This window comes from Stegodyphus dumicola, chromosome 2 (genome assembly GCF_044657685.1).
Source record: "Stegodyphus dumicola isolate Sdum_Otavi_A_Nest chromosome 2, ASM4465768v1".
Classification (NCBI taxonomy): Eukaryota; Metazoa; Arthropoda; class Arachnida; order Araneae; family Eresidae; genus Stegodyphus; species Stegodyphus dumicola.
Genome location: NC_140769.1, coordinates 94,879,151 through 94,906,175, shown reverse-complemented (window position 1 = coordinate 94,906,175; position 27,025 = coordinate 94,879,151). Strand labels below are relative to the sequence as shown.

Sequence of the window (27,025 nt, the reverse complement as noted above, 5' to 3'; positions counted from 1 at the left end):
TATACCCAATGGGTCAAAGATGCGAGATATGACGGATAACACTTGCCGTTTCGTAACCTTTACGTTGTCTTCAATTTTAACGTTGAAGCTCAAACAATCTCCTTTTGACTTCCATAAAATACCTAATGCTTTAGATTCTTCTGATTTACCAAAGGGATATGTTTTGTCATTTGTTTGACACAGTTCAGTAGCATTACTACACCACTTATGGAGTAACATACCTCCACTCTTCAAAATGCCTATTAACTGATTTTGAAGTTCTAACGCAGAAGTTAGTGACTCAGCTCCAGATAGAATATCGTCCATGTACATGTCTTCTCTCAGTACAGGTGCTGCTAAAGGAAATTTATCTCCTTCGTCCTTTGACAGCTGTACAAGTGTTCTCATTGCTAAAAATGGTGCACTCACAGTTCCATAGGTAACGGTGGTTAGCTCAAAGTTTTTAACTGGCTTATCAATGCCTTCTTTCCATAAAATCCTTTGCAACTTCCACTGATCTGGATGGATAGAAATAGCTCAATACATCTTTTGTATATCAGCAGTGAAAGCAAAAATATATTTCCTGAATCTCAGCATAATTGAGAATAAATCATCTTGTATCACACCTCCATTATACTGTATAGAATTTAGAGAGTTTCCTTTGGTTGTCGAAGAAGCGTTAAATACTACCCTCAAGGGAGTCGACTTACTTTTCTCTTCTCCCCTATATACTCCAATATGAGGAATGTAATATGAACCTTTTTCCTCCTCGCTTTCACTCACCTCAACCATATGTCCTAACTGTTGATATTCTTTTAAAAAATCTGAATATAATTTTAAATATTCGGGATTCTTTACTAAGCGTTTCCATAAGGAATTTAATTTACTCGTTGCAATTTGTTTAGAACTTCCTAAAGTGTCCGGATCCTCCTTTAATGGCATTTTAACAACGTACCTACCGGTTTTATCTCGTGTATAATTTTCTACGAAATGTTTCTCACAAATTAAAAATTCTTTGTTTTTGGGTTTATCAGTTTCAATATTTTCCAATTCCCAAAATTTTCTAAGAGTTTTATCTAAGTTATCTTCTTTCTTTATCAACCCACAATGAACCCTGTTTTCAGTCTCTGTTGGAATACTTCCAGACACGATAAAACCAAAAACTGTATCTTGAAAAATAAGATCAGGATTATTCATTCGAATTTGACTCGGTTTCAAAAGTTCATAAAAAACTCCCGCTCCCAACAACATATCTACCCTTTCTGGAACATTAAATCCTTCATCTGCTAATTTTAAATTAGGAAGATCTTGCACTGAAATTTTAATTTTGTGCGAAGGTGTTAAATCAGCAGTTATTTTTGGAATTACTAAAAAGTCCAAATTCTTTATAAAAGTTCCTTCTTTATTGCATATCGAAGCATTAATTTTATGTTTTATTGTTAAAGTAGCATCATTTATTCCCGAAACGGAAATGTTTGTTTTTTCTTTCTCTAACTGCAAATGCTCAATAAGATTCCGTGTCAAAAAGTTCGACATACTGCCCCCGTCCAGCAGACACTTCACTCTGTGTTTTTTTCCCTGGTTATCAATTAGAAAACATACGACTGTTGAAAGCAGAACTGTACTCTGTTTATTCGAATAATTGCTAATAAATGCCTTTTGAACGAACTCCTGCGCATTAACATTCAAGGTCGATGAGTCATCTCGTTTGGGAATGTTGCAGGCAGATACATTTGTTTTGTTTTTATTTTGTTCCGATGAAGAACATTCTTTCTCCTTTACGATATTATTTGCTTTCGGAAAGTGAATAGTTTTGTGGTGCCGTTTTTGACAAAAACAAGAATATTTCGATGGGCAATTTGATACTGAATGCATATGTAGACAGTTAAAACATAATTTATTAGTTTTCACAACCTGTACTCTTTCTTGTACCGGTAATTTTAAATACGATGGGCATTTTGCCAATCCGTGATTCTCGTGGCATAAAATACAGTTCTCTGTTTTAATATCTGATAAAAACACTTTAGCTACACTTTTTGAGCTATTATACTTACGATTAACATGAGAATTCTCAGTAAGAGGTTTTCCTCGTGATGTGAAATATAAATCTATTTCTTTACCTAACTCACTAGGTGAAAACCATGAATCACCTTGCCTCACAGCAATGTGAGAAGCTGTTCCCGTATCTAAAGATTGGTATAACCTATCTGAAACTATTAGTTGTTTGAGGGTCTCGAAGTCAGTTACCTTCCTTAATTTTAAATAATAATCCCAAGTAGTTACTAAGCGAGAAGCAAACTGCACGAGTTTCATGTGGTTGTTTAACAGTTTTTCTAAAGTTTTCTAAACACGAATATGGTGTTGGCTGAAACTCCTTCAGAACTACTTCTTTTACTCTTTCATAATTCGCGATATCCTTATCATGTAAATAAGTTATTATATTCGAAGCTTTGTCTCCTAACAGATTTAACAGAATTTCTGCTTTATAGTCCTCCGAAACATTTTTTGTAATAAACGCTCGTTCTAATGACGAAAAGAAAAATCCCCAACTCTCAGGCCGTATAGGAATTTTTACAGTTAAGGTTCTGATACTTTTTATTAATTGATCTAGTGACTCTGGTTTTGTTTCGGTTTTGCTTACACCATCAAGTTTAGTTTCTGCTTTAAGCTTAGCCAACTCTAACTCATTCTTTGATCTCTCAAGTTTTATTTTTTCTAACTCGACAAGTTTTTGCTCTTTTTGCTCTTCCTGTTTTCTATTTTCGATAATAGAGTTTGCTATCTCTTTTACTAAATCTTGTTTAGTTTTGAAAATTTCACTATTCTCAATAATATCAGTCAAATCTGCTACAGTCATTTTTTCGTCAACATTTAGATTTATTTCTAAGGCAATAAGCCTTAAATTTTCTTTTTTAGCACCCTTAAATAACATTGTTATTTATAACAGAACAAGCACAGAATGTACAGAATTAACAAGAGAGGAATCACTTACCTCTGCAGTGATTCACTTTTGATGAATATCCGTATCCAAAATCAGCGATATTCGTTGAAAAGAACAAACTTGGAATACTGGCAAACACAAACACTCCTGTGTTCTCAAAAACGAAACACTACTTATTCATGCACAAACTCACACTCCGGTCGACTACGACCAGATATGTTTGGGTCTCGTCCCAAATAACACACACTAAATAAATTCGCTGGTTCGATTCTTTATTAATTCTCATAATTAATTACAATTAACTCATAGCTGTGACCAGCCCTCTTATACACCGTCGATGGCGATTCTCAAACTCGTCTGATCATCACATTACAGATGCGCATGCGTGGATTACATTACAGATGCGCAGGCGCGAACACTCACGTTCAATAAAGGTTTACAATATATACATAATTTTTTTTTAAAAAGTAACTTTCTTGCATTTATTTTATAGTAGGCATGCAAAACTGGAACTTCCTGTTTACGTTCTGAACTGAAGCAGTGCATCATTAATTTTAACTTTGTTATTGAAAAGAGGCTAAATACTTTTAAAATATTAAAAAAAATATATAGCTTAGAACCTTGATCAATTGTTTTTCCAACTATCATTTTCCCACATGCATCCTCTGCCCTTTTTTATCCTCCTGGAAGCTATGTTTTTCCTGAAGTTATTTATTCCCAGTTTATCATTTCCTTGCCACCCAGATCTGCCCTTTTTTATTCTCATGGAAGCTATGTTTTACCTGAAGTTATTTAGTCCCAATTTATCATTTCCTTGCTACCCAGATAATATAGTGGTTAGGAGAGCCAAATGAAATACCAAAGGGCCAGGGTACGAATCCCAAAGTCATGATTGTAACTATCTGTCCCTTCCTGGGAGGTAATGATGGCCACCACTTCTAGCCAATGTCGAAAAAATACAAAATAGTGGCCGTCATTTGAAAAAAAAAGTTTATCATTCCTGAACTATTTATTTTACAAACCATTTATAAATTGCACTCTTAACCCAGCATTTCCCACGTGGATTGTTAAGGAAAAAATTTGAAGAAAAGTGCACAATTATAATTTGTATTATATTATTTTTGGAATATAAGCCTATCAACAAAGTAATGCAGTAATATTTTATTCATGGCCCTCAACATCGTGTTCAAGATACTAGTGCTGATTTCTGAATCCTATTTTGTAACAACTTGCAAAAAAATTTATTTCTGTCAATTTTCAGGGATTTCAGGCTTAGTTTTAAGACTGCACTACAAAGTCTGAAAACCAGATGTCTAATATGCGGAATAATCTAATATCTGGACCTCTGAATAATAATAATAATAAAACTACAATTAGATTACAATTACATTCAATAAAACAAACGGATGTGCCAGAAATGTGGTTTTTCTCCCATCTGAAATTCCAGTATGTCACTTTCAAACCCCCGCCAGTTAAGGAGTCACACTATAGAAAATTACAACACATTCACTGATGTTATATTGATGTTGACTAATATCACACTATTAGCATTTGAGTGGTTGTGGGATGCACCAGAGCTGTGGAGTTGGAAAGATTTGGTGGTAAAAGGAGTTGGAGCTGGAGTTGCTAAAAACAGGTCAACTCTGACTCCTGTTTATGTGGGACAGTTTGAATTTGAAATAAAGTTAAAATGAATTGAAAAAAATTAATAACAAGCTGAGTTATTATTCTTATTTATGAACTGTATACATTAATAAATAGTTATTTTCTATTTTCTTGACATATTAATAAATAAATAAATATAAGTTTATTGCAGAAGGAGGATGGATGTGATATTTGCCATCAGTGATTAAACTGATTCATTTAGTTACAAATCTCACTGGTAAATTTAGGTAAGCAGCAACAGCAGCAAGAACTCCCAAAATTGATGCCATTCTTAGGAAGCGAGCAGGAAAAGGAGCAATTATTGATCAAACAACATGAGAAGAAAGTACATACTTTGATGATAAAGAGGATTTTTAGAATTAAGAACTTTTTTAGAAGATATAGATAACCCTAATGTTTCACTAACAGAAAGACTGTGGAATGATCTTGCAGAATTGGAAACTCTTCTTTCTACACTGTATATAGCCACAAAAAAGCTGCAATCTGAAGAATTGACAGAAGGCGAGAATGGAAGAATAGGATGTTTGTTCTTTCTGAAATTGAGGGTTTATTGCAGAAGGAATCTTTTCTTCAATGAAGAAAAGAGAACTAGTTTGCTAGACAATGAGATCTTGCTGGGTTCAATATATGTATATCCGAAACACCGAATTTTCTTGGATAACTAACAAATTAAAAAGGCAAAGAAAGCCATCTATGAACTTTCATTAAGAATGAAATTATTCTCAGAACAATTGGACAATTCGAATCAGGACAGTCAAACTGCAGACATTGCAACTGAGACTCTATCATCCTCTTCCAGTGATTAATTAGATTTTGAGAGATATTTTTGGATAATATAGAAAAGGCTAAGGCAAAGTGAATGAAAATAAAGAACGAAGTGATAGACATAAAAGATATAAAAATAAAAATGCAACTTTAGATATAAAAATGAAAAAATACAAACAAGATTTCTACGCGGCCTTTGAAGATATAGAGAAATATGATTAAGCTTGCAAGACACCTGTTTTAGAACTTATAAAAGTCTATCCTGAAAAGTTAAAAGAAAAAGCCCTAACAGTGACAGCTCTTCCTCTTACTCAAATTAGTGTGGAGAGACTCTTCTCAGCTCTGAAGTTTATCAAATCGGATCTATGGCCCTCCAACAAAGAAGATCTTGCTGAAGTATACTGTTTCTTAGAAATAATTAATGCTAGTTTTTCCATTTCATAATAAATGCTAATTAATATAAATAATTTTCTATGCCATCAATTTTTTTCTGTAGCATCTATTACTTCTTTTATATTAAAAAAAAAGCTGTAATCCACGTGTATATATTTACACACACACACACATATATATATAGTCAGAGTCGAGTCAGAGCCAGACTCAGAGTCTTTAAAATTCCAGGAGTCTGAGTCAAAGTCGGTCACTTTCCCTACCCACTCCAAAGCCCTGGTTTGCACTATGCATTGTGCCACACTGTTCAATTTCTGTAGGTCCTTAACTCTACTGCCTGGTATCTCCATAAATTCAAAAAATTTTGCTTCCTCTTAATTCTTCTGCCCAGTGCCTCTTCTAAATTATTCTAAAAATTTTGTCACCCTATATGACTGCACTAGTTATTTTAGGGGGTTAACATTCTCTATCTGATCTAAACTATAAGCAAATCCCAAATGTAGCTGTATATATACATTACTATATTTAAATTGATGATCTAAAACATAGAAATTCACAAAATTCAGAATTGCCACAGTCCCACTGATTCTGGTTCTTGGACACTGTATTATACAAGGAATATACAGATGATAAAGAAAGTAAAAATGAGCTAGAGATAATGTCAAACCTAAAATTACGTAAAATATCAGCCTTTTTTGGCATAGATTTTGAATATAATTTTATGAATTTTCAGGGTGACCAAACACAATCTCCTCTTCTTCAGAAGCAAAAAAAGAAAACCTGAAAGCCTCAGATCTTGGATTTAAAGGGGCATTTTTTTAATGCTTTGTGTGTTATCTTTAATTATTAAATATTATGTTTTTCGCAATCATAAAATTCAGTTTAACAGCAATATCACAAAATGTTTAAAAGAGCATATCTTTAGAATTTGCAATACACAGTCTTGCAGGCTGGAGATAAAAATGTCCCCCCCCCCCCGTTCTGTGTTGCCACAGCTAGCTTTGAAAACATCGAGTTTCTTAATCAAAAACTCATAAATGCTTTACAAAATATGAAATACATAATAAAATAAATTACAAATTTTGGCTTACAGATGCCCATATTTGGGTGGAGATGTACGTTATTCAAAATTTGATGGCTCTAGGTATGGTTGTTTTATCACACTACAAGAAATATACATACATTTATGCAGATTCCTCCCTATTTAATTTCTTTAAATATAATACAGGACTCTAATATTTGGTGGTAACAATTTAAAGAGTGATTTGCCGTATAGTGAATCAATGCAAAATGCCTAAATGAAATTAATAGTCTTTCTGGGCAAATTGCCCCGTTGGAAGGGGGAAAAAAACTGCAAAGAAAGGAGGAGGGATAACATATGAGCAAAGCAAACATGAAGATAAGTAAGGCCATCTTGGGATGAAAACGATAAAAGAACATAAAATATTCAGATAAATTTCTGTGAACTTGATAATTTTCACAAACCCAAAGTAAAAATTGTGATTATGATTTTGATTGGTAATTGAAGATTTACTTACTTCTCCTTTTCAGACATAAGATTCATGTTCTTTGATGCAAAATTTCAATGCTGTTTTAGTTTAGATAATATATCTCAAATCACAATGACATTAATTCCAATTCATTAATTACAGGCTTTCAAAATTCTAATATCTTGATTTTTGATATTTCATAGGTATTTTCCTCAACAGAAGGCACAATGTTCACATTTGCTTTGCTTCTCCCACTGCTTTTGATTGAAATAAGTTTTTTTGCTCTTGAAGAAGAGAGACCTGTGTCTGATCACTCTTGAAATTGATATAGTTTTGATTAAAATCTATGCGAAAATAAAGTAGCTGTTTTACCAAATTTTAAGTTTTACATTGGTATGTTTCTTTTCTGTTTGAGAGAATATCAAGCTTCATTGAAATTTATGAAACTTTACCAAAATGTTAAAGTTTTCTATGCATTGAACAGAAGTGACATGGAACACAGAAAATTACATCTCAAAAAGTTGTATAGTAAAACTTTGGATCCCAAAATTATTCCAACAACAAATGATACTTCAAAATGGAGAGGAAAGTCACATGACAGGTGAGCTTTGTGTATAGTGACTAATCATAACAAAAACATCTGTGCATAAACATGGTAAAGCAGTAAATCATCTATTTCATTAACTTCAAGGGTAACAAGGTGGGAATACTGGTAAAAAATTGCCAGTTGCTGTGCAGCTTTTGCTCAGTGTTGTACATTTTTGCTTATACTTTTGTTTAAATTCTGTTGTGATTTCTATTTTGTAATATGACTATTAAATAAGATACCATGTGGCCAAAGAAGAATAAAAAAATGACTAGAATCATGATTGAGGCGAAGAAAAATTACAGCTAAATATGAAAATGGTATTCATGGTCTTTGATCTTGTTGCCCAGTTTGGTAACGCAAAATCAAAGATAGCACTAGCTATAAAATCTGATCCTTACAGGACATGACCTCCCACCAACTCCATGTTTTAACCAGAGCAAAGTATAACTTCCAGTTGTATCATTTGTAAACAAAATCTAGTATGTTTACAAATTTGTTGCTCCAATAAACAGAAAGGTTAGAAATATTAGGTATAATTAACCCTGTATAAAAAGTAGTTTTTTAAAATTTATTCCAACATAATCAAATATTTGTTTCACTATTTTTTAATAAGAAATGCATTTTATTGGGAAGATGAATAACATATAATTTAATTACTTTTTAATTAAAGGAAATTAAATGTTAATAATGAATAACATAATTTAATTTTCTTCTATGCTATTTCTGTAGTATCAAAAAGTTCTAATTAATTTTGATCTGCAGATATATTCTCATGATACATAGCTATCAGTATACACAGCTTATTAATTTTTAGAATTAAAATTATAACATATAATTTTTCATGAAAATTTGTTCATTACTTCAAGTGAAGTATCACTTCTGGTTTATTAGTTTCAGCCCAAGTCAATGTTGTTTTCACTGGTATAAAAGTCTTAAATACTAAAAAGTTTTTATTATTTTATTTATTAAAAGAATTATATTTTAACATAATTTTTCAATTTTTAATTAAAAAGTTATGGGATTCAAATAAAGTAACACTTCTGGTTGTCTAATTTAATGCTAAACCAAATCAACTTTTTATATGAAAGCAGAAAGTTTAAATGCAAAAATTTTTGGAAGTTCAATAAAAGAAGGATCAAACCAATCAATATCATGGATGGAAAAATTGTCACATACATACAGACATACACATAGACAGACATCATTGTAAAAATAGTAAAAACATGTCATGAAGACACCGTAATTCGAGTTTATTCACTAAAACTCACTACTGAACTTTTTTGCCAATAACATTACATCTCTTACCTATGTATATAAGCTGGTTGGAGGTAAAAATAAAGAACCAACTAAAAGAAAAGATATTGCAGGATTAGTGACAATTCTTACATGACAAAAATCACTGGAAATTGAAGAATTGTATAAATTGCTGCTCATTTGTATAAACAAACAAATACTAGTTGGTAACAGTGTTATGAAAGCATCATTTATGAAAGAGCAAGGCAACAGTATGATGACCTGAATAAAAAGTACCCCGGTATGAGAGGTGATACTGATATTTTCAAAGCTAACAAAGGTGGCTTCAGATTTTTAAGAAAAGAAGTAGAATAGAAGAAGTAGTATAATTAACATGTAGAATCTGTGAATTAGAACCAAGTCTGCTACGGAATTTGTTCAAGATTTTAGTGACCATGTAAAAGCTGAGGAATTTCTTCCCCTGCAAGTGTTCAAATGTGATGAAACAGCTTATTCTCGAAGAAATGCCAAGAACATACATCACCCAAGAGGGCATCATTACCTGGGTAAAAGTTAAGAAGACTAGGCCATCTGTTTTGGCATGTGAAAATGCTATCAGAGACTTTAAGCCATTACTTTTGTAACACTCAGAGAATTCAAAGGTGTTTAAAAAGCAATGCGATCAGAAATAAATTGCCTGTTATGTGGACAGATTGAGCAACTAGGCAATTTGTTATCAAATGGATCCCTGAACTCTTTGCCTCTGGTGTGAAGAAAACAATGAAACAAGAACACAGAAACTTACAAGAAAACAAAGTACCTTCTTATGATAGATAATGCATCTGTTCAAACTTTAGGTTAGGCAGAAAAGTTGCTGGAAGAGTTAGGTTTTATCAAAGTGAAGTTCCTGTCTCCTAACACGACTCCTCTAAAACAGCCCATAGATCAAAAGGCTATTTGAAATTTCAAGGAGCTCTACAAGCTTTCAGAGGCATTTTGAGGTAAGCTCTGATAAAGAATTACAATTGCAGTAAACAGCTATGATACACAGTACAGTTACAGATTTCTAAAAACATCATTTTAATAATCTTCACTGTTTAATTCTCATAGACAAAGCTGCAGCAAGCGACTTACAAATTCTGCCCGGAGGAAAATGTGGTCAAATTATGTTCAAGACAAGAAAGACTTTGTGCTTTGACACTAAGGAATTTTTGATTATCAATGATATTGTATTTTTAGACAAAAACATGGGCTTGGACGTAAGAAATGATAAAAGATGTGGAAGAAATGATAAAAGGTCACAAAAACGAACTCAGAATGGAAGAAGTAAAACAACTTCACAGGCAGCAATAAAAGGCATTTGCAGAAGAAATGTTTTCAGAGGAAAAAGATGGTCATTCCTAGTTATTTGATCTGTGAAAAAGTGTGCAAAATAGGGTGAGGCGAAAAGTTACATTATCCCCCTAACAAAGCCTTAGAATAAATATTTTCAAGGTAATACCATGCCTTATTTTAGGTACACTGTGCCCTCCCCAAACAAAAGCGGGGAACAGCTTTATATCTCCCGTTCTACTGCTTATGACTACAGTTCTACTACTTAGGATATGTATAGCATTGTTCTAACACAGGTATTTTGACATAAAATTGGACTTTTTCTGAAATAACATACCAATTTTTTTTCCACATTTCGATTCTACGACTCAAATTATGCCTAGATATTAAATTTTGTAAAATTTAGTATGAAATTTATGGAGAAATTCAAAAATTTATCTTGGTGCAATTTTTCAGTTTGTGCCAAGAATAATTCACTTGGCGAACTTCTTAATATATGGCAACAAATTTTCCTTTCCCTTCCATTATGCCGGAGTGGAAAAAAAAAGGCACCTCATTCCCACCTTTTTACATTGTGCATGAGCAGAAAAAAAGTCACTTTGTTTCTACTTTCAAATAATTTTACCAAAGTGTCTAAACTACATATGATGTTTTATTGCTTTCAACAAATATGCCAAATTTCAAAATGCGCCAATATATAAATTCATGTATATATTCAGAAATTTTGAATAAAAATCTGTAAATTTTTGCAGTTATGCTTAGAAATATGTCTAATTTAAGATGATGGTAAAAATTGCTTAGATTATAATACAAAATTTTTTTGAAAAATTTATAAAAATTATTTAAAAATAAATAATAAATAAAATGGATGAATTTTATTTGGAATGAACCTAAATTTCAAAATATGGAAGGAAGAATCAAATAATTTTAATAAAAAAGAGAGAATTAATAAACATATATCAACTCAACATTGAGGAACTAAAATTTTGAGAGCTAATTTTTTAAAAACTACTCATGCCATTTTTACAAAACTTGGTCGTTTGGCATAATTTGAGATGCAGAATGAAAATTAAGAAAAAAATTGGTATGTTATTTCAGAAAAAGCCCGATTTTGTGTCAAAATACCTATATTAGAATAATGCTATATATAAATCTAACACATATCCTAAGTCGTGCTTTCGAGAGATGAAAAACACAAGCTGAATTTCGTCAATCGACCCAGTAGAATGGGAGATATAGAATTGTCCCCCCCCTTTTTTTGTGCAGGGTACATTTAAAACACTGAGTAAACAAATCAAACTGGACAAATTTTTAGTGATGACTGAGATCTCAAGTGGAAACAAGTCATGTTAAAAACAGATATAAACAGATAACTCATAAAAACAGTAGCTACCTCATATTTTAATCAAAAGGACTTTCTAATAACATCTCTCCTCTTTCCTTTCTTCACCATTTTCTACTTATGTTGTCAAACTTCCCTTTGTTGAGACATGGTTAAGCTTTCTTTCTTTTTTCCCATTACATTTATATTGTGTATGTATTAGATTTAATAAATCCCTTTTGTTTAATATTACCAATGTGAACAAAAGTACTCTTTTATAAGCAATCATTTTGGGTCCTGGAACTGATTAATCCATTTTACATTTATCCTTGTGAAGAAAACTGTTTCAATTTATGAATATTTTGGATGAAGACCTATCTTCAGAAATGAATTAAGCATGTGAACCAAGGTTTCACTGTATTCCTGATTGAAGCAAGAAGTACAAAACAATGTATGAATTTTAGATAAAAAAAGTAGATTTTTAATATAGAATATTCAGACTGAAAATAATAAATGTCATATAATATCTTAGTAGTCATAGTATGTTATTTATTTACAGTGTAAAATAATTTTCCAGCTTAACCATTTTCTCACATACACTGTTTTTCTCATCATTTTATAATAATAGGCTCCAATGAACTTAAAACAAACTGAGAATGATCAACTATGCATAGAACTATTGCACATTTAACTGAATAACAAAAATATTACTCATGCTGCTACTTGAAAACAAGCATTCTATGCATATTACAGTATATTTCATAAATGCATAGAAAATACTCATCTATAATATACAATAAGCTCAGTCAGTAACTTAGCACCAATTTTTAAGTGCTTACAGAGAAAAAGTGACATATCTAAGGTTTAATATATTTAAATTTTTAAAATATACTTTTGCTTACATAAAATAACTATAATACATATTCTTCAGTTATAAGTGCAGAATTAGATGGTATACAAACCTTTTAGCAACTAAAAACTTTTTAGTTGTTTTGTTTGACTGCTGGTCAATGCTCTTCCAGATACCACTTTGCATAAGCACTTCAGATATGTTGATGTTCGCATGGCTATTTTGACTCTTAAATGTTGATTTACCATCTGCATTTTGGACACAAATAACTTCAGATAAGCTGTTTGATATCTACAAGGATGATAATAAGAAAAATCTGAAAACCATATATTTATTTTGGAAATTATCTGCAGTTAAGATACTCCAGCTAGTACTGATGGAAGATTTAAACTGCAGATAGATATAGATCTCCTCATTTTAAAAATACAAAAATATTCAGCTGTCTGAAGAATTCAAGAGACTTGATTTATTTCATTGTTTCTTTTTACCTTTGATTTTTCTATTTTATTTTTTAAATCCCACTCTTTAACTTAACTCCATAAATCTTTGTTTCTTGAAGAAAAGGTGCCTGTATTATACTTTCTAAATCTGATTTTTAAACTTTATTAATACAGTAAAAGCTCAACTAGCCAGCACTCAACTAACTGGAATATTTAAAAGAATTAAACAAATGAAAGACTTTTAAAACCATCATAGGGCATGTACAGGACTGCTATCACAGCCCTACTTATAACATGTATGATGTAAATACATTTATGTTGCTGATTTTAAAAAGATGTTGATTACCCATTCCCCCATCACTGCATCATCATATTGTTCCAATAATTTGCCTTTTGAGCTTGACACACCTCATACAAAAAGAAATGGGAACATATGAAAAATTTCAGAGTTCATGACAGGCATTCAGTCTGTCTATCATGAGGTATACTTATAAGGTATTTCTCCCACTCCCCTAGCGTCCTTCGTGGTGTAGTGGTTCTGCATGCCGGGCCGGTATTCCAGAAATCAGTGGTTCAATTTCCAGCGAAGGCAGTTGCATATTTTTCATCTTTTCTGCTTCCAATTTACCTAATGACTCTACAAGTGGCGCCCGAACTAAAAGGGTTGTAAATGATGATTCTCTGCACCCAGGATTTGGCAACTAGGTCCTCTAAAACCCTAGGCACCCTTTAAAAAGGGGAGTATATAAGGTATTTCTCCCACTTCCCTAGGGTCCTTCATGGTGTAGTGGTTCTGCACGCTGGGCTGGTATTGAAGAGGTCAGTGGTTCGATTCCCGGCGAAGGTGGCTGCAGATTTTTCATCTTTTCTGCTTCCAATTAACCTAATGACTCTACATACTTTTATTAATACACTGAACATTGACCATTTTTGCCAGACAGAAACTATCACTAAACAGTCTGATTTAACTCCAGTAATGGATAAATGTGATATTCCATCACAAACATAAGATCTTTTCCTTGGTTTATGCACCTTTTATGCAAATTTCTTTAATTCTTGATAATGTGGCTTAATTTTTGTAAAAATTAATACATGCTAACTGCTATTTATCTGCTTTTTTGTAGCATTTTGAAAAAATAATTAAAATTTGGAAATTAAAAATACTCTACTGCATGATGCCTTTAACAAAACAGCATACAGTAGAGCAGTGTTCTCAAACAGGTGGCCTCAGAAGCAATTTTATGTGGCCTATGAAGACATTTGAGTTATGTTCAAGATTTTAGTTATTTGACTCACAATTTATATTATTCTAATTTTCATTAAAATGAACACAAATAAAACCCAGAAATTGTATAAATGAACTTAATTGATTTACATTTAAATTTTATTCAAATATTTTAAGACACAGATTATATTAATTTTTACACTCGCTAAAAATTAAATATGCTCAGTCACGAGTTTTTGCACTAAGAATAACTGTTTGTTTGGATGTACATTTACACATGAAAAGGGTTTTTCTTTTTTTCCCCCAAATTTGAAAATTAATGAGAAAAGATCCAGGCTGACTGAGAAACATCAACAGCCTGTGAAGAAAATAATTTCTAGTAATTTCTCTCCAAGCCTACAAACTTTATTAAAATCGAAATGGCATCAAGTATCAAGCCATAGTAAGAAATTTATAACTATTCACATACAAATATACATATTTTTATTTATGCTTCAAAGAAAAATTTAATAAGACAAAGATAATAGATTGTCATTATTTATTCTCAGGTTCTGTCTCATACAGAAAGTTTTCTTTTATTTTATTTTAATTTAAATTAAAGTAATTCATTTAATGATTAAATGTTCCCATTAGGATTATTTAAAAAAAAATGCCAGTTTAAGAATTTAATATTTAGCAGTTAAAATATTTAAATTATATATATATATATAAAATTATCATTTAACAAAAATTGATTCTAGAACATGCATTCGGCCTGCATGCAGTTTGAGTCTGAGACTACTGTAATAGAGCATGAAAACTTATGTCAAAGATTTAAGTTTTTTATGTGTTACATAAGTAATTTGTAGTTGCTGACTCCATAAAGAGCAATATATTTCTTCAAACTTTTGCTAGAATAATGAGCAAAAGTTCAGGGGGGTTTTGTAATTAGATAAGATATTTTACTTTCATATGAATATGTTGGTTTTTATGTCTAAGAGACATTCCCCCTGACATCTCCCATAAGTTTAAGATTAGACTTTTATTATTCAAATTAACTAAAATGCTTGTTTTTATAATTTTAGAATAAAAGTTTCTCCTTCCATTCACTTCACCTTTCTATCATGAACTGCAGTTTCTAGACACTCAACTACACAGAATTTTCTGAGCTTTTTAGATACTCAGGCTTTCACTGTACTTAAAAAATTATGTGCATTACATTTACTAGTGTATTTCTCCCACTAGCAAACCCTCTCGGTTTTTCAGTATATGGTATAAAAATGTCTAATCTATAATAGCAACATATAAGGTCGGGAATGAACAGCAAAACGTACTGTGTAAGTAAAAAAGAATAGTGCTGAAAGCAACATACTGAACTCTTTGTAATACGGAATGTATTAATATGTAGAGTAAGCACAAAAAAAGCGTTTGTCTTTCTATATTCCTCATTCTAGTTAGATAATCAACAAATTTCATATTGAATTTTTCATGCACAACTAAAGATGTATATTAGACCAATATGTAAAATTATTCTAACATGTGTATTCTGACACAAAATCAGACCTCTTTGAAGAGAGATGGCTATTTCCCCCTGTATATTGATTTTATGATTATGTTTTTAAAATTTATATAAGCAATTTTGCATTTATTTCCACTTGAAGTCTGGTTCCAACAAGTTTAACTAATAAGTAATTTCATTTGGTGAGCTTCCAATTCACATTTACGATGGATAAAAAAAAAAAAAAAAAAAAAAAAAAAAAAAAAAAAAAAAAAAAAAATCAGATAACAATCCCATAATGACTTCACAATTGAAGTTTTAAAGCTATTTACTATTATTTATTTTAAAGCTATTCACATCACTTTTGTTATTTTTCATAAAGTATTATATGTTGTTACATTGCACATTAATTACAGAAATGGTTAAAATGAGAGGGATATATTTAAAAGTTTTAAAATTTCATTCATCTCCAAATAAACAGCAGTCAGCACAAATTATTAAATGATTATTAAATGCATTATGAAAACAGATTTCCCAGTTTATATTATTCTGAAAGCAAACACATGTAGACTGTTTCCTATACATATATTAGGAGTTCTTGTTTTCTACCCATTCATTTTCTAACAGATTTCTGTTTGACTAGTATGTTTCTCAAGTATCGTTCAAGATTGTGTTCAGGAGCCTCTCCCTCCACCCATAGCATACCATCTTCAATTCCATTCATTGCATTTCAGTAGTCTGTTATACTAAAATTGTTCAGAATGGTGTCCCGATACATACATCCCCATTAGCTGTTGGGTAGTGATCCTATAAGTCCTTGCATGTGGCCTACAATACATGCCAGTTATGCACCAGATCAGTGTTACTAGAAAGTTTTAAACTGAAATAGCAGGAGAAGAGTCAGAAAGTTGTAAAAAGTCACAAATAACATTGGAGATCAAATGATTTTAAGATGTCACAGTGACATATGTTCATAAGACCTCTGACATCATCATATATTCATTCTCTACTGGTTGCATAATTTACGGACTAAAATTCGATTTAGTCGCTTTAATTGCATATTTTAACAAAAATTTAAAAATATTACTGCTCATATTCCATTATTTAAGTATCCATTTCTCTTAATTTTCTAATTTAATTTAGATTTTTATTTTAAAAATAATTTGTGTATATCCAATCTTAAGTGATTCCTCATGTTTAAACTGTTAGCGCTTTTGTAATAATTTTTTTGAGATGGCAGTTAATTTTTTAAATTCATTGTCTTTCCCTGTTAAATTTTATGGTGTTATTTAGAAAAATGCCATTGCTTTGATTTTGAAGTCTTTTCAATTGTTTAGTTCTTACCGTTGTTATAAACAGGAGAATCAATTATTTTTATTATCAATCTATTTCTTTCTCTGTTTGAGTACCTAGTACATGGCATGCAGGCTACAAATTTTTTCTTTCGATTCCTTACACCGCAGAATTGGAGGGATTGGATTGGATTATTCAATTATGGCAAAGCACACGAGGGTTATCTGCCTAAAGGGAGGGATGGAGGACTAGGAAAACCAGCTCGTATACACGTCACACATGGGTAAAACCACGAAAACGCCCATGAAGACAGCCCGTTCGCAAAAATGGAGGGGGATGACTTAAAAACAAAATTTGTAGGACACTAAAATCATCAATATTAAGGTGCATAACACTCTGTTTTACACTCTTTTGCAATATTTTCTCTTTTATTGCTATCGTTTATATGAAACTGATCTATCTTATGATAATACAATACAATCTTTGCTTCATGAATTAAAAATCAATCAATAAATAAAAAAAATTGCAGCAAAGTTTTAACTTTTTTTTTGAAGGGTTTCTAATAAGGTTTTTAATGTTGTACTAGAATTTTATAGATACAATAGGATAGTTATTCCAATTATAAATAGATATTTATGCCTTAACTTCTAAAGTTTTTAACTCTGTTTTGCTTAAACAGTAGGTAATATAAAAATATTTCATTTTAAAAGTAATCAAATAGCATTTGAAATAACATATATTATAGAACAAACACAATAAATACTCCCTAAAACAACCATTCATGTTTCCAGAAAAGTTTGATTTTCTGGGAGAGGTAATCATTTTATAATGTTAATTCTGATCTTATACATACAGGCAATTTTCAGAAGTGATTGCCTTGAAAGGATTTACATACAGGCAATTTTCAGAAATGATTGCCTTGAAAGGATTTACTGTAATTATATTCTGCTGTACTGTGAAGATATCTTATCTAGTGTCATAGAAAATAAAATTTTCACACTGAATTATTTTCACTTTGTTTGATCTGTATAATTAATACTAACAAAATTTTTCGTCATTTTAAAATAAATTTACTAGAGTGCTTGAACTGAAATATAAACATATATATACGCTGAACTGCCGCTGAATTAGATATGGCTATGCAAATTGTGTAGCCCTGCCCTGCATTTATGCTCATGTAAGGGTGCTGTGGTAACTGCACATATAGCTAGTATTGTAACTGCTGTTAATCAGTCATTTCAATTGCTAGTATAAGTAAAACTTCTAATTTAGACACCTTTGATGACAGATAAATAGTAGGCACTCAAAGCATGGGTCATTCAATTTTCGAAACCATCAGAGAGCTAGGATTTTCAAGGTCGACAGTGTCAAGAGTATACCAAGAATATACGGATGGTTGAGAAAAAACTAGCATTCAAGCAAACTGCAAAGGACAATTAGCCTTGAATGAGTGTACCGTATGTATCCAAAGAAGCCAAATATTAGCTCACATTACATCTCACCTGAATCAAGGAGCCAATCATAAGTCAGTAAATGGACAGTAAAATGCTCGCTTCACCATCCGTACACCCCATGCACATCATCGGTTTGCACATCTTGCCTGAACAAGAGAACACAGAGAATGGACTCTAAGAGGACTGGAAACAAGTAGCATGGAGTAATGAGTCTTGATTCCAGTTGCTTAATACTGATGGGAGGCTTAGAATATGGCATCAGGCTCACAAAGCCATAGCTTCTGCATGCCAGGTCGGAACTGTACAAGGCCATGGTGGTTTAATCATTGCCTGCGGTGGTTTCTTTCTGCAGTTTCTCATATCTTTGATACTTGTACCAATCTCCCTCAACACAATTCAGTATGTACAGTTGTTGGGAAATCACCTCCACCCAATTATGTCGTCCTGTCATTCACACGGAAATGGAGTATATCAACAAAATAAATGCACCTCTCACAGATCCCAAATGGCTACTGACTGGTTGGATGATCATTCCGCAGATTTCTGTGTCATGAACTGGCCATCTAAAAGCTATGACTTAAATCCTATTGAGCACCTTTGTAATGTGTTGGAGAAATGCATGAAAGCACATTACACAACACTAGGAACGTTTCCTGAATTATAGAGGCTCTAGCCGATGTTTGGCAAACCATTCCCATGGAACGCTTCCACAAATTTCTTGAATCTATGCCTTATCATGTGGCAGCTGCTATCTAGGCTAGAGGGGGCCCAACTCATTATTGACTTACTATCCCTAATTCAATTTAACTTCACTGTATAATACAGAACATATTATCATAACATACTGATTATTCTACTACTGATGGCATATAAAATGTGCACTTGTTATTTTACAGTTATACTGAAAACTGAATTCAATAAAGTTTCACCATTCTGTTCAATTTCTTGATCTGTTATCCTCATTTCTATCTTTGTGTAAATATCTGAGGTATAGGTAAGCATGGATAATGAGGATACAAACTCAACACATATTTTTCTTTTCTTCCTCCAATGATATCTTTATTCGAAGTATGGAATTTAAGAGTTTCAAACACATTGCATTTCGAAGCTTGGTTTTTGAAAATACCCTTTTTACAGTTGCATTACTCATTAGTAAAACAAAGTTTTAAAACAATACAGCTATTATCTTTTAAAAAAGGATTGCCAAGATCATCTTGAATTTTAAAAGCTTGGCTCCAAAACAATGAAAATCATTTGAAATCATTTCAAATCCCAGAAGGAAAAATATCATTCCAGTCAATGTTGAGTAGTTGTCTCCACTCACTTTCAATTATACCTAATCTAGACTGACTTGCAAATTCTATGGGATGTTCAGAAAATAGAGGATGAGTTTGACTGAGACACTTACTGGGTGTAAAGTTCTCTATCTTTCATAATGCTGTGTAATTTGAGAGAACGCGTTTAAGAAGTTCTCTGCATGCACTATTTAAGAATTCATGATATCTTTTATAATATTTAAGCATTTTTTATAAATAATATTTTGAGATTCTATTGAAATTTTATTAGCTTTACTTGCCCCCCCCCAAAAAAAAAAACACACACACAGAATAACCCCAATTAACATTTTCTGTTGGTAAATAAATAGGTAATGTCAACTGTAAGATTTGTATGTTCACGGCAAATTATCCTTTTGAGCATAGAAAGTGTAAAATCTTCAGATTTTCTGAGTAATATCCAGTGATAAACATGGTCACTTTGAAAAAGCAAATTGACTCTTTCAAAGTCTCATAAAAGAGGAGATAGGAATGTCCAATACAATTCATTTGATAGATCTGCATACAATTCGCAGAGTTCTCTATCTATATTTTTACGGAAGTATTGATGAAATACTTTGAAAATGAAGTTTTAAAGATTTCCACTGATCAAGAACTCTTTTGATGCATTTGCTCCTTGCTAGACATTGGGTTGCAGAAAGAGGAATCAACTGGAGTAGGTCCTTTCCATCATTGGTCCTTTTCATTATCCACTTCAGATTACTTTCCTTATCAATGCTGGGCATTTTGTCCTATGTAAATGTAAAGTCTCATATGCAGGGGTGTTTGTGGGACCCCAAAAAAATGCCCTGAAACTTTTACGGACTTACTACCGACATTTTGGAGTTTCGAGAAGGGGGGGGGAGAAATGAAAAATTACAATTATGAAGTATTGAATGACCTAATTATAAAAGTTCAATGAATTACTTTTTTTGCAAAATTAAAAACCATAAATTTTCAAACATATAAACTACTACATTTTATGTAAATATTTTAAATTACCAGAATTAAATCTTTAAAAAAAATTATCTAATTTCTGCTGCTTTTTTTTTATTTTCTGATGTTTGTGGGCTTGTCTTTCTTTTGTGGTGAACTTCATAATTGCAGGAAGGTTGACTTTTATTTTCCTCATTTACAGTTGAAGAAATTTCCTCGAGAACTGCACATGCAGAGGTACAAGCAGTTTGCTTTTCTGCTAATGTAGAAGGTTTTTCAGAGACTTTTATAGGTGACTCATCTGAAATACATGTTTTTAAGTCCTCTTGATATGTTTTCCAACTTCTGTTCATATTCAATAAGAGATCTTTGTGAATTGGATTAGTCACTGGATTTTTTGAGCCATAATTTTCACATGAGGTTTCTTTAGAAGCCATTAAATCATATTTAATAGTCTGCACTGCATCTAAGGAATCAATCTTAAGAGAGGTTCTACAGTCAGTGACAAGTGTATCCATTAAGTTGAATGCACTTTCCACTAATGGGCCATGGAAGCAGCTAAGGCAGGCTTTGACCAATTTAGCCAATGTAGGATACTTATAATAATTTTTGAAATCATCTTTTAAATTAAAAACTTTAGACCAATATTTATCAATTGTACACTTGACTTGATTTCCACTTTCATCAGATGTGTAGAGCATTTCTTTGGTGATATCAATATCACTCTGGAATAACCTTATTTCAGCTTCTACTTTTGACTTTTCATTATCACTAAAAATATGGGACATAAAAGATGATAATTTTTCAAAAGCTAATATTGTACTGGTTTTACCTCTTAGCTCTGGATCTAATGCTGTAAAACTAATTAGATATGAATTTTTAAGGGGTAATTTTTGTTTCATATGCTGTGCTGTATTAGTATAAGCTTTCATCAGAGAAATTTGGAATTCTTTGCTATTGGATGATTTTTTGATAATTTCTTCAGGAGAGTGGAAGCTTCTGCACCAGTAAATATTACTTTGCTAGGTAGATGGAATTCTGGATTTGTGACATCAACCTTTAATAAATCATTATAAGATGTGCACTCTATATTTTCTGGCTTCATAAAAAAGGAGAAAAATTTTGCCATCAATTTATAAATACTGGAATGTATTAAATGAAGCATTGGTTTTTTTGTTTCAAATAATTTAATATATGTGTTGAACTCTGGTAATACTGCTGAATATAATGCCATATGCAATAAAGTTTTGTTTCGCATAACAAATAACCCACTTAATATTCTTTTTTCCCGAGCTAAAGCATCCTTTGCGAGTTGTTGGGAATGCAAGCAAGAATACACCCCTTCAACAATTTTTTTCTGAGCTGCAGAAATATTTCTTTTATTGTATACAGTTTCAACATAAGAAAAATAATCTCCTTTATCAGTTTTATCCAAGTAGTGAAAATAAAATGCAATAAGAGCATCCCATAGATCTTTGATTCTTTCTAAAACACATAAAATGTACACCCACCTATGGTCTGGTCTCTTCAAGGGCTTAAGTTTTTAATGGCAAGGGATTCACAGATTTTGAAAACATTTTCTCTTTTACTGCAGCTTTTCATATCAAAATAGATGTCATCAAACAAATCTTTTAAGTATCTATCAAAACATGAAGCAAATTTTTTTGCACAGTTATTAGCTGTGTGACATGTGTCACCATCAATATCTAATAAGTGGGGTGCTTTGTTTGATCGTAGTCTGGATTCAACACCCTTTTTTTTTTTCCACGCATGGTGTTACATGAGTCCATTAATACACTAATTAAGTTTGCCCATGGAATATTATTATCTTCAATAGTATTAACAACTGCTTTAAAAACAGCTTCTGAATTGCAAGATTCCATCTTTAGAGATGCAAAATGATGAACTACAACTTCATTTTGATTGTTGTCATAAAACTGCACCAATATTGCCAGTATACTTCCTTGAGCATTGCTAGTACTTTCATCCAAATTTAGAGAAAATGGAGTCTCCTTTAAAGTTTTCATGATATTTTCCTTAATAGTTTTTGCGAGCCCATATTTCATCTTATAACATGCAGTAGTCCTGGACATTTCCAATGAGTTTAGTGCTGTCTGATCGCGGCTCAACTGTCTGCAGAGTTCAATTAAATTGGGAGCTACATTGAAGGAAAGAGAATTCTCAGCGATAAACGAAGTTATTAATACCTCTTGGCGTGCTTTTCTTGTCACTATATCCAATGGCCGAGCATCAGTCTCCAGTAAGTCATCAGTATTTTTTGAATTAGCATAATTACTTAAAGTCATTGAATGTCTAATGCACTTTGAATATTTTATGTGCGTCACAGTTTTAGAATGATTTGTGAAAGCCTTGAATCCTTCCCCACCATACTTAAGTGAGTTAAAAAAAACAGAATATGCTTATCCAGCAACATTTATTTTCTTGCACCATGTGCCAAAGGTATCCCCATTACTATCTCTCCGTTTAATCCAATTCCACTTAAATGCATTCTGGACACCTTCTTCTAATTGTATAATATCACTATTTATATCGAGAAATTTCATAGTGAAATTCTCTTGCGTACATAAATAAAAAAATATTTCAATAAACAAAACGAAAAATGTACACGTGCATCAATAAATGAAACGAAAATTTTACACAGCGGAGAAAAAAAAGTTGAGAAGCGATCAATGACAAATAGCTAATACGGCAAAAAATCCCCCTTCTCTACTTATTAACGCCCCGCCAGGAGAGATAGGACCTTTGAACCCAGAGTCACGTGATCGCACATCTGGTCGAACGAAGCCTCTCCCTTTTTTTTCTGGCACGCCTACTTGCCGAAAAGAATCCAGAAGAGAATGTCCGAGAACCGGGAGAATGAGTCATAACTCGCAATAAGGAAAGAACAAAAAAGAAGTTTTTCCCCCCTTTTCACGCATTATCACTGCCTTTGGAGAAAGAAAGGAAAAGTTTTCACCACACACACTGACCTTGCATTTTCTGCTTTCAAAGCAAACAAAATTACCCAGATCAAAATAAATAATTCATTATTATTCCTACTTCCTTTTGAATGACGATCCCTGGAATTTCCGGGTATCAAAGTTCAAAATCCCCGGAATTCCGGGGTTTCCCCGGAGCACAAACACCCCTGTAAGAGTAAAGAAACTGAGATCACTAAGCCGGGTAACACGCCAAATGTATAAAAATATATTTATAAATATATTTTTATACATTTGGCGCGGCCGATTGAAACCAAAATACGAGGTGCACATCTACATGTTATAGTAGTCTTATATACAAAATTTCAACATTCTCAGGCTACTCTTTTTTGAGTTATGCGAGATACGTACGTACGCACGCACGTACATACGTTCATACAGACGCCACGAAAAATTCTCTTCCGAATTCATTTTAAAGCAGTTTTTTAGTTTTTTTTGGAGGAAAAGAGTCTTTTATTCTGTCCTTACGTACAGATATCACGCAAAAACATCGTTAAATTGCATTCGAAAACGGTCAAAGTGGATATTTTCATTGAAATATGCTGCCTGAAGCTTTTCTCGATTACAATACTTCCTTTTTACTTTGTACAAGGAAGTAAAAAAACAATAGAGCTACATACTCTATACTGATACAGCCTTTTAAAGTTTTCAACGCAAAATGCCTAAACGAAATTAATAGTCCTTCAGGGCAAATTGCCGCTCTGGACAACAACAACAACAACAACAACAACAAAATCATGAAAAGTTTGCAGTAGGTCAATGAAAATCAAGGCATGATATTATAAAATCATACGAGGGCTGGAACTTTAATAGTGGCAACTATTTATTTACAAGGAATACAAAAGTGATTCATGTCACCATGTTTTACAGTCCTTCAATATAGTCGCCAGCATTGTGTACAACCCGTTTCCAATGATGTGGAAGTCGCAGAATACCTGTAGCAGCGCCTGTTTTGTTGATAGTTTGAATGCATCGGTCTACTGCCACAAGAATCTCAGGAACAGTTTGGAAGTGAGTGCCACGAAGCGGTTCCTACATCTTAGGAATTAAGTCATAGTCACAAGGGCTTAGATCTGGGGAGTATGGTGGATGGTAAAGCACTTCCCAGCCCCATTGCTTGAACAAATCAGTCACAGCTTGCGCTGCATGCGGCCGAGCATTGTCATGCAAAATGAGAGGAGCGTTCTGCAGAAAGTGTCGCCGTTTTTTTCTCAAAGCTTGTCGGAGATTGTGCTCCAAAAATGAGCAGTAATACTGCACAGTGACGGTCTGCTGTGGGGGAACGGTATGCGTTAGGATGACACCATCACAGTCGTACACGAGAATCACCATAACATTTACATTGCTGGGGTTCTGACGAAATTTCGAACGTCGTGGTGACCCGTGATGAAGCCATTCGTTCAATTGGCATTTCAGTTCTGGCTGGTACGATCAGGCCCAAGTCTCATCCAGCGTAATGATACAGCGTAAAAAAGCATCTCCTTCGCGCTCATAGCGCTCCAGGTGGGTTCGGGCAACATCCTATTGTGCATTTCCGTCAATTAATGTGGAACCCATCGTGAAGCAATTTTTCTTGTGGACAGGCGTTCCTTCAGAATGTGCAGCACAGTCGTATGCACTAATCCTGTTTGTCCGGCCAGCTGATGAATTGTTTGGCGGCGATCACTGTCCATTAGTGCGGCAACAGCTTGCACGTCTGCATCGCTGACACTCGGATGACCTGGCCGCAGCATGTTTGCCACGTTTTGGCGTCCTTCATTGAATGCTTTCACCCATCTTACTACGGTTCTGTAAGGCAATGCAGATTCCCAGCAAGCCTCTTGAAGCCCTTGATGACACTGTCATGCTGTACGACCTCTGGCACATTCAATTTTTATCCAACATCGTTGTTCTTGTTTTGAAAACATGGTGACAACACTTACTTTAGACCGCGAGCTAATACAAGGATCGCTTCTTCGCGCCACTCTGCATGCGCGTAACGTAGGCAGGACGAGTCTTTTTGCTGAGAGGTAAGGTAAGTATGTAGTTTACGTGTGGTATACGCGATATTCTTTGGTTTTGTTGCGTAGCGTTTTTGCAGCTGTGTTGCCACTATTAAAGTTCCAACCCTCGTATAATGTAATTTTTTACATGCCTCTGTTAGAAACAAATTCAAGCTGAATATATCTTAAAGTTCATGTTTCTTTTTAAATAATTACATGATACTGTATTTTGGAATCTACTATAGCCTTTATAACATAGATGCTAATGAATGTTTCGTGTATAAGATTTAATGCAGACATTAAAGAAAGACAGTTTTGTGAAAAATAAACAGAATATAAACTTTTACCTGATCAGTAGCAGATGTATCTTCTTTTTTAAATTTTGTAGTTTCTGGCATGTCATCATCCAATAACTTTAAGTGAGTTTTATTGAAAAAGCATCCAAGTATTTTACGTGCAAATATAACAGCCAACAGCTAATTAGGGAACACAAAAAGAAAGGGGAAAAAGAGTGTATTTCACATATAAAACTTAACTTAGAAATATTTAATACTTTTTGTACAAATTTAAAAGTTATTTATAAAAAGAAAAAAGTACTCAAAAGTCATGTGGCTGAGGTAGAAAGACAGTTGGAATAAGCAACTGATAAAATTTTCGCCTGTGTATATAAAAGGTGATGTAACTTTTTTCTGTTTTCAAAAAAGTATGCATCTGTCCATTAATGTGTTCAGCAATATTAAAAAAATATATGATAAAAATTAGATATCTGGTTTAATTACTGTTACTAGCACTTGAAAACTACAACAGCATTACCATCAGATAAATATTAATTATTAATTACAATACTACAGCATTTTAACAAACAGATAATACAATTAAGTAGAATGTAATAAAAATGCAAGAGAAGAAATTTTAATTAGGGTTAGGTTAGGTTATTTAATTACGGCAAAGCCTCAAGGGCTATCTGCCTAAAGGGAGGGATGTCTTCGTGGAGGACTTTCTAAGGGAAACTAGCTCGTAAACACGTTACACAAGGGGAAAACCACGAAAATACCCATGCCGCCAGCCTGTTCGCTGGATTAAATTTTAATTATGAAAAAGTTCTATTCATAAAAAGGATTGGGGAAATGGATAGATTTTCTAAAATGTCAGGGAAATGCTGCTGCAAAAATATTGAAAATGTGCTCACTTTTCTGGATTAATATACTGTGTTTCAGACTAACATTTTTATTATATTATGTAAAAAGATTCTTTAAAGGGAAATTGAACAGGCTTCTGCATTTTAATGTTATAAAAATTTATAAAAACAAAATTTGCACATGCTCACAATACAGTCAAAAGTCTTTAATCC

At 32.7% G+C, this 27,025-nt stretch overlaps 1 protein-coding gene across 3 annotated transcripts in view; it reads right to left on the bottom strand.

Annotated features, from left to right (window-relative positions):
• LOC118192557 (sodium-driven chloride bicarbonate exchanger-like) overlaps positions 1-27,025 on the bottom strand; it is a 263,168-nt gene that overhangs the window by 10,535 nt on the left and 225,608 nt on the right. For 2 of the 3 annotated variants that reach the window (XM_085810936.1, XM_085810937.1), the window contains 2 exons: positions 26,022-26,150; positions 12,668-12,846 (listed from right to left, as the gene is read on the bottom strand). In XM_085810936.1, coding sequence (XP_085667062.1) covers positions 12,668-12,846; positions 26,022-26,150 — 308 coding nt within the window. The remainder of the gene's footprint in view (positions 1-12,667; positions 12,847-26,021; positions 26,151-27,025) is intronic. The other variant, XM_085810939.1, reaches the window with a different exon arrangement.